Raw genomic sequence first — 9,284 nt, forward strand, 5'->3', positions numbered from 1 at the left:
GGCGTGCGGCCTCCGCCGGGCGCGCAGCCCCCCTGCACCAGCACCGGCCCCTCCCCGCGCCGAGCCCGAAGCCCGGGTGCAGGGGCTCGCGGGGATCCTCGCCAGGCAGGGCCGCTTCTGTTCGGGTGAGGAAGGACCTTGGCCCGAGGCGTACCAGCTCCCGTGAAATCGCACGGGAGGGAGCGGACCTCTGTCCTCGGAGGTCCCGGAGAGTCAGCTGCCCACAGCCCCGCGGCCACTCCAGGCCTGGAGCTCCGCAGGGGCCTGGTTTCCCTGGCAGCCTGCTCATAGGATGGGGCAGGGAAGGAAATGGACTCTGTCAAATGGCCCTGAAATGACTCCACTAATCCCACTGAACACACAATTAGTCTGGAAACAGGCCTATTTATTTTAGAATTTACTCGTTCTTTGTAGGCAGTGCATTAGTGACGATACAGCCCGAACCAGACTATGAGCAGAAAAGGTCCTGGTCTACACCCGCTGGCCTCTCAGCAGTAGGTAGGGCGGACTCTGGTCCAGGCGCTCCTGAGCGCCGTTGGAACGACAGCCCGGAACGGCCCTCCGGGGGCCAGAGGGCAGCTCTGAGGACTCCGTCACCTCCCTGACCAGGGCCCCTGCTACTGGGACATGACCTGACCGGGTCTCAGGCGTGCAGTCAGAGAGAGGAGGAGCCTGCTGAGGCAGGTCTGTGGACAGACCGTGTCGATCCTGAGCGGGAATCAACCTCTTCACCTTTGGTTCAGGACACGTTTATGTCAACGAAAGAATGAACTGCAAAGTGGTGACCTGTGGAGCCAGGCTGCGGACCCCCTGACGGCTGACCCTGGACGGCTCGCCGACCCCCCTGCGTCACCGCACAGCCCCAGAGGGAGGTCCACTCGGGTGAGCAGAGCGCAGGACGCCCTTGCCTGATGAGAGGAGGTTCCATTCTCCAATTCCTTTCCTGCGATGCTCACACTTAACTATTAAACTGGGGAAAATAAGCCTTATTTTTTTAAAAAACTGCATTTTTTACACATAACACATGGAACAACAAAATGAAACATGCCATTTATACTGACTTTCCAGCTCATTTCCAAGGATAACCAAAGGAGTCCTGTGCCCAGGCACCCGCGGGCCGCCTGGTCCCCTGTACCTGTGGGTCACGCGCTCTGCAGAAGCTGCTTAGGGACACGCAGTGCGGATTTCCGTTCAACAACCACGCGCCCGCTCCCGCAGGCGGGCAGAGACCCCGCTCCCGCCGGGCTGGCTCCGGCCGCCCTCCTGCTGCGTCCCAGTCCCCGGTGCAGGCAAGGGCGGCACGACCTCACCCCTCAGCTCTGGCCTCTGCAGGTGCTGGTGAGCCTGGGAGCTGCCTTCTCAAGCCCGTCGGCTAAGTCAAGTGCACGTGAGCCCAGGACCCAAAGGCCTCTGGGGTTCAGGAAGGACACCTCGCTCCACCCCAATTCTGGGCCAGTGTCAAATAACGCACCCGTGTCTGGTTTTGCTTAAAAGGGAACCGCCATGGATGTGCCCTACGAAGCATGTAAGGACTTGAACAGACTCGCTTCGTCTCAGGCAGAGCCCGGGCAGGATCCGACTTAGGGTGTGTGGACAGGATTTCCACAAAAAAGACCAGAGCAGGGGAGCTGGAGGGGGGCGGAGGGGAGGAGGGGGAGGGGATATGCCCATGCTGGGCAAGCTGGACTCTCGAGGGTTCCCTGGCAGACAAAACCGCTCCGCGGCGGAGCCCACGCAGGAGGTGGGGGCTGCCCGGGCAGACTCGGCGGCCACACCAGCCCGGGGTCCCAGAGCAGCGGCCTCTGCAGCGTCTACTCAGAATGAGCACAGGGGTGGGGGCCTCGGCCCCACACGCCCACGCCGCCCGGGACTCGAGCAGCAAGGTCACGCACACCTGCCCGGCATCCTTCACATCCGCACGAGGGACAGGTGCTCTGATGACCCTTCCAAGTCCAGTCTGCTGTCTAAATGGCCACTGAAAGGATACCTCTCCTCCCTCGCCTTGGCTGGCCTTGTCCCCAACCTGAGTCTCAGCCACAGCCCCGCGGCTGGCGGCCTGACTGGGTCCACAGGTGTTGGGGGACGGGAAACGACGCGGGCACCATCGCTGGCTGTCAGCTACGGACAGTCCCCTCTGGGCCGGGCCACTCGGCCAGCTCTGGCGTCCGCATGGTGCCCCGAGGCAGGAACACAGGCAGAGCCGGTGTCCACCCTGCACCGGGAAGGAGGTGACAGGCCTCCCCACAGCCACGCCTGCCCAGCCGACCCCAGCAGAGGACATGGAAGGCGCCACAAACAGAGAGCCCTCGCTGGCCGAGTTCCCCTTGCGGGGTCCGCTCTAGGACGCAAGCGTCCTCGGGGGCGGCCAGACACAGCCTGAGGGGCGGGGGCCTGCACGGCGTGGCCGGGTCTCCCCCCAGCTCCACGCCTGCCCCTCTTCCTTGCTCTTGGGACAGACCCTCTCCCCCAGCCTGCCTCCAATCACGTGGGCCATTAGTCCCCAAACCCTCTAAGGGCCCCTCCCTGCCCTCGGCTGGTGGCATCCCCACGCCCCTCCCACCCTGGTCCTAGCGCTGGTGGCCGCTGCCTTGGCGCAAGGGCTCCTGGTCCCCTCTGCGGCCTGCGGCTCTGAGAGGCAAGGGGCAGGGTTCTAGATCACGGGCAGCACAGCAAAGTGACAGATGACCAAAACGCATCTGCGACGTGTCCTGAACTAGATTATTCCTGAGAAGACACAGTGAGTGTGCAGAGAAGCCGGGGAGACGAGAGGGAAGCTTTGGACCTACCTGGGGCGGGCTCGGGCAGGTGGGCGCAGGGGGCGGCGGGCAGGGCGGCCGGGGAGGAGCTGCCGGAGCCGGCGCCGGAGGCCACGCTGGAACCCAGGCTGGGGGCGAGCGGATGGGCCACTGCGGACACTGCCAGGTGGTTCTGTACAAAGACACATGAGGTGAGCGGCCGTGAACACACACCAGGCCCGTGACGGCGCGGTGACGGCGGACGTGGGGTCACGGCGGAGACCAGCAGCGCGAGGGGCCACAGACTTCCGCCCCGAAGCAGAATCGGAGAAGCTCGAGGCTTCCGGTGCGGGACTGGGTGCGGGAGGCGGGACGGGGGAGTCGCCGTCAGCGAATCCCCCCGACGGAACACGAGTGTCTACAAAGTGTCTGATCCAATGAGCTCTTCTGCAGAAACGGTTTCCAACAGCTGACCCGTGACAGGAACAAACAATCCACCAAAATCCCTCAGCAGAGGGGCGCCTGAGGGCTCTTGATTTCAGTTCGGGTCACGATCTGAGTTTGGGGGAGCGAGCCATGTCAGGCTCCCAGAGCTGAGGCCCTGGGGAATTCTCTCCCCCTCTTTTTCTTTCTCTCTCTCTCTCAAAAAAACGTTAAATAAGAGTCTATTAAGAAAGAAGACACAGAGAGCCGGCACGGCCTCCAGGAAGGCGAAAGCGGCTCGGCCACCTTAGGCCTGGCCCGCCCTCGGCGCGGCGCTCAGGTGAGGTCCTGCAGAACAGACCGGGGACGCGGCCAGCAGCGCGGGCGGCACTGTGCACCAGGGAGCAGCACTCCGCCAACCCGACGGGACGGAGCCGCGTCCAGGGAAATGGGCGGCGTCTGGGTGTCGCTTCAAAGCGAGGCAGAGGTTTGGGTGGGGGGCTCCGCAACCACAAGGGGGAGGGTTTTACTCGTCTGTTGGCTTACGGGAAATTTTACACACGCGCACGCACGCAGGAACACAGGTGTGTGAGAGAGAGATGCAGCACAGGAAAGCTCCTCTGAGTGTTTCGGTTTCCCAGCCGGCTGGCTTTGCTCACGAGGGGCCCTCGAGACAGACCCCACGACAGGCCGTCACTGTGCGTAGGAGGCTGTTGGGAAACTAACTCACAGGGCACCAGGCTGGACGGCAAGGCCCCCCGCGCCCCCGGGGCTCAGGCCCAGCGGGGCTGTCTGCGCACCGCAGGGAGGGGCGCGGCAAGACTCGGCACAGCCCACCCCCACCACTGAGCTGGGGGCCGGAGGCGCTGCGGTGACTTCACCCTCCCCGAAGGTCACAGTGCAGGGGACAGTTCATCGTGAACACTGAGAGCGACGCCCTCAGGGATGGAGGGGCTGGGGCGTCCCCTGGCCAGAGCAGACTGGGGCCCAGGCGCCAGGGAGGGGTCCCCGGAGGGCCGGCCTCCAGCTCCGTGGCCTTTCAAATGGAGGCCGCAGGGAAACACGGGGCGCCTCTCTGCGGCCGTCCCTGGAGCCTGGCTCTGGGGTGGGACGGAGGGCGTCTCTGGGCACAGGCGGGTGGGGACCTGTGGATGAGCCGGGCAGGCCCCCCACCCCTGCACTGGCTACATCGTTGCTAACATTTCCGCTTCAGACTCCATGAGCATCTCAGCACTTCAATCTCTTTAAAACATGAGGACATACTGAGCTGCTGCTCATCCCGAGTCCCCGCTGCGGGCCTCACGCCGCTGAGACCGGAGAAGGTCGGGGTCCCTGTGCGGGGCCCGGGGGGCCACCTCAGCAAGCCAGAGGCGCCCGGCGCGCCGCCGCGTGCCAACAGGGGACAAGATGACAGGGACCCGCGGCAAGGGGCGATGTGCCGGCCCGGGAGGGGGGCGCCGCGGCGGCCCGCACTGCGCCCAGGCCTTCCCGAGGCCGGGGCCCCCCGTCTTTCAGGGCACGGGGCCGGGCGAACATGTGCCTTAAAATGGACAAGCAGGTCGGAACAGCCTTGGGGAGCTGCGTCCTGGGACAGCGGCCACGGCAGCCTCCCCGGAGGGGACGCCGGAGCCCCACCCTGGGACTATCGCAGGTGTGGGCGGGGCCCCGCGCCGTGACGCAGAGCAGGGGAGTCTCCACTGCTCCTGGCCCACAGCGGCCGGTGACTCGTCTCACTCCGTCTCCCCCTCGCCGCCATCCCCCCGGGTCCGGGTCTGTGTCCATTGCCCCCTTTCCGTAAGGACGCTGCTCAGTGACTAGATGGCTCCGTCTGACCGTGATTTCCCCGGTCAAGACCCGTCTCCAGGTCAGGTCACACTGCGGGGGTCAGGACCCCATGGACGAGGGGACACAGCGCAGCCCATGACCGCATCCAGGCTGCCACTGGGCCGGTCTCTCGGGGCGACAGTGAGGGGCGCCCCTCACTCCCTGGGGGGAAACGTCAGCAGGTTTCGGTTTTGTTGTGTCCAAAGGACGACACAAATATGTTCCGGACGTGAAGATCGAAGACACGGGGGACGGGCGGGCTTAAGGACAGGTGCTGCGCCCAGGGCTCCGGGCCGGGAGGGGCGTGCGGGGTCCTGCGCACGGCCGCCCTCGGCCGGGGCCTCTCCCCGCTTCGCCTGCAGCAGAAAAGCACCAGCGTCGGCAGAGAGCAGCCCGATTCCACGCGCGCCGACCCCAGGCCCGAGGGACAAAGTGCTGAGCACGGAGATCTCAGAAAACAGAAAAGGCGTTCAAGCCACTGCCCTCTGTCCGTTCTCCCAAGTCCATCTGTCACACCTGCACGCGGAGGCCTGGCCTCCAGCCCTGCGCCCCCCTGGGCCAGGGGTCGTGAGACCCGGGCCTGCAGAGCCGGCAGGTCTTGGGAAGACCTATCCTGAAGCAAAGGATCCTGCCCAAACGGCTGAGGGCGGGTGTCAGCTCGCCTCTGTGAAGGCGCCCTCGCCTCCCCCACACTGGGGGGAGGGCGCTCTGGGCTGCGTCCACATGACCCTGACCCCACATCCCTTCCCGCACACATTCACCACCCCTCAGTTCACCTCCCTGGGAGCGGACGGACGCCTTTGCTCTGGCCCCCTCTCCAGGACCTGCTGCTCTCTGGCAAAGGGCACGTAAGCCGCCACGTCTCACTGCTTAGAACAGGGGTCTCTGCTTCCTCTCCGTGAAACCTGCTGTACAGACAAGCAATAAGCCTTCCGCCCTCTTCATCGTTTATCAGTTTAATTTGCAGCGGCCCCGTACCGAACGTGAGAGGGTAGAGAGAGGTGTCCCTCTCCGACACATACAGAATTCTCGACTGATGAGCCACCTGCCAGGAAGACTGGGCCCAGTGACGGCTTTGCTCACAGCGCTCAGGACCTGCACGCCCCACGTCGAACGTAAACACAAGACCCCCACACCGAGACCTCCTTCAGATCGACGGACAGAATCCGATTCTGATTTTTAGGACTAACTTTAGAGTAAGTGAACCTGCAGTGGAAGTTCAGGTCCTCCTGGCCTTTCTTCCTTTATTTTTTGGTTTCTGGGTTTGCAGAAGGGCCCAGAGTGACCACCAGGGGCCGAAGAAGAGAAGGGGTCCACACAGTGTTGGCCTCAGGCTGAACTTGGGGGTAATTCTGCGTCCCTGCATCCCTCTCGCCAGGAAGTGGCCCCACCTGCAGTGGGGCGAGGGCGCCCCAAGTCACTGACCACAGGCCTGAACGTGCTTCCAGGCCAAGCGATGCTGCGAAGCACAATCACCCTGAAACTGTTCTGTTTGCCTTTGCAACCAGGGCCCCTGCGAGGACCTCGCCCCTTCGTCCAGGCCCCTCTTCCGCCAGCCCAGCCCTGTGCTCCCTCTGCCTGGGGTCAGCACCCCCCCACCCCGCCATCACCTGTGCTTCTGACCGACCGGCCCCGAGTCAGGACTGCCACCACCGTCTCCTTGGGTTTGGCCATTTTTGAGAACCCCTCACAGGGCTCAGGGAAGCACCTGCTCACAGTTCCTGATTTATTACATAATAAACACTACGGCAAAGACTACAGCCAGCCAGAGACGCGGCGGGTGAGGGTGGGGGTCCTGACTCGGTGCAGCTGGGGGCCTCCGCCCGCCAGCACGGAGACATCACCAACCCGGACCTCTCCCGACCCCGCTCTCCGGGGCCTTCCTGGAGCTTGTCCGGTTAATTCCGCCCGCAGCCCCTTCCCGCCCCCGGATCACGCGGGGCGCTGCACAAAGTTCCAACCTTCTAACCATGGCTCGGCCTGTCCACCAACCAGCCCCCATCCAGGGGCTTTGGGGAGACCCAGAGTCCCCTCAGCAAAACAAAAGAGGTTTTGTTTTTTAATCTTTTCCCCCTTGAGTTTGTGTTGAGAGAGAGCGCGTGCAGGGAAGGGCAGGGGGGAGAGGGTCCCACGTGGCGCCACGGTGTCGGCACAGAGCCCGAGGCGGGGCTTGAACCCACAAGTAGTGAGATCATGACCTGAGCCCCCAGGCGCCCCTAAACACAAGATGTCTTTACCCCCGGGGAATGACAAGGGGTTTAGGAGCTGTGCGTCAGCAACGGGTCGGAGAGCGACACACGCTTCCTGTCACCTCGAGGCGGAGCCGGCCGCGGCCCACTCCCAGGCACCGACGCGAGCTGTGGAGACGCGGCGCCCCTCGCCTGCTGCTGAACGAGGGATTCCAGCCCCGAGCAGAGTCCAGCGAGGCCCGAGGGGCAGCCTCCCACGCGTGCCCCAGACGCGCCGGGGCCGGAGCAGGCGTGTAAGGACGCGTCAGAGGCTCACGGTTCTCACGTTTGACACGGTTTACACCGATCACACCGAGAAGGACGTGGCGGGGGACGCAGCACACGTCAAGATTCGGGGTTTGTCGTCGATCCTTGAAAACGAGGACACTGGGGTCGGGGAGAGACGGTGCCGCGGTGCACGAGGGGCCCTCCCCACACGGCGTCCCCATGGCGTCCACCCAGGCGCCCGGGGGCCGCCCCGCCTGGCCCTCTCCGGGGGCGCTGCGGCAGAGGCCCAGGGTCAAGGCCACCCGACACACGCAAGAGCCGCGCATCTGGGCGAAGACCCAGCGACACCGAGAGCCCCGAAGTCCGACAGCACTTGCTTGCTGGGCTCTGACTTCTGAGATGAAATGCCCACAAGCGTGACCTCCTCTGAGCAAAGGGTTCAGGGGCTTGGAGCCTGTTTACGAGGCCGTCTGACCGCCACCTCCCTGGGGCTCCCGTCTCCACCGCAGGGGACACGCCGCAGCCCGGCTCCCGCCACTGGTCATGTCCTAGCACCTGGACTTTTTCTTACCCATCCCCCCTTTTTAAGTAAGCTCCATGCTGGGCATGAGCCCCCCGGGGCTTGAACTCAGGACCCTGAGTCAAAACTGAGATCGGATCAAGAGTCAGAGGCTGCACTGACAGAGCCACCCAGGTGCCCTTAGCAGGTTGGGTTTTTAAATTGCAAAACAACGAAGAGCACGTAGAGGCCTCCCTGGACGGCGGCCGCCGGGGAGGGCGCGGTAGTGGCACTGTCTAAGAGCCCGGGCACCCGCCGCGCCAGGGCTGCCGCCTCCGAGGCACCAGCCCTCATGGAGGCTCCATTCACCCCAGGCCCTGGAGGGGGGGCATGTCAAGCCAGGGGCCCCGCGCCCACCACCTAAGCCCAGGACTGCCATGGTCCCCTGGGAGCCACAGAGATGGAGGGAGAGAGCTTCCTGCCGCACAGCGCCCGGCTGTCCCCTGGGGGTCTGCAGTGCCCCAGAGCGCGCTTGCTGGGCCCGGGGAAGGATGACGGCCCGGTGACAAGGGAGCCCGGCCCTCGTGGACGGGCCCGTGACCGGGACTGTCAGCACCGGGGCAGGGACAGGTCACGCCAGACCCTCAGTGTCTCAGAGCCAGGACTCAGGGGCATAGCAGGCCGCTGGCCTGTCTGGTCCTCAGGCTCCGTGGTGTTGGGATGGGACTTGAATGCCCGCCAGGGGGCAGGGACACCTCCCGCTAACCAGCCTGGGGCACAGGATGGGAGAGGGACACAGGGGACGCAGACCAGCCCTCGAGCCAGCATCTCCCTGCCCGGCTCGTGCCAGTGAGCCCCAGCCGGGTTGTCCTCACCTTTCCTATTTTCGTCTTTTTTTAAAGAAAGTGCCGGGCAGGGGCAGGGGCAGGGGCAGGGGCACCTGGGTGGCTCAGTCGGCTGCGCGTCCGACTAAATGTCGGCTCTGGTCAGGATCTCACGGTGTGTGGGTTTGAGCCCGGGGTCGGGCCCTGTGCTGACAGCAGGGAGCCTGCTGAGGACCCTCTCTCTCTGCCCCTGCCCTGCTCACGCGTGGGCCCCCTCTTGCTCTCTCTCAACGTAGAAATTAACAAGAAGTTTACTTAGATCACAAGTTAAGCAGGAAGCACAGGGTGGGAGGGCGGGGAAAGGCTGAGGCGCGTTTCCTCACGGAGGGGCCACCTCCTCGGGGTCCCCTCCCCGCCCTCTCCTCTCCAGCCTGCAGGGAGAGCACACACGGAGGGAGGGCAACGCCCCAGGCCCCCCCCCCCCCCCCCCCCCCCCCCCCCCCCCCCCCCCCCCCCCCCCCCC

The 9,284-nt window shown here is 64.8% G+C and overlaps 1 protein-coding gene across 1 annotated transcript in view; it reads right to left on the minus strand.

The window, feature by feature from the left end:
• Positions 1–9,284, minus strand: part of UNKL (unk like zinc finger) — a 33,157-nt gene that overhangs the window by 7,477 nt on the left and 16,396 nt on the right. The window contains exon 6 of the mRNA XM_029947948.1: positions 2,787–2,928. Coding sequence (XP_029803808.1) covers positions 2,787–2,928 — 142 coding nt within the window. The remainder of the gene's footprint in view (positions 1–2,786; positions 2,929–9,284) is intronic.

The sequence above is a fragment of the Suricata suricatta genome, chromosome 8, assembly GCF_006229205.1.
Source record: "Suricata suricatta isolate VVHF042 chromosome 8, meerkat_22Aug2017_6uvM2_HiC, whole genome shotgun sequence".
Classification (NCBI taxonomy): domain Eukaryota; kingdom Metazoa; phylum Chordata; class Mammalia; order Carnivora; family Herpestidae; genus Suricata; species Suricata suricatta.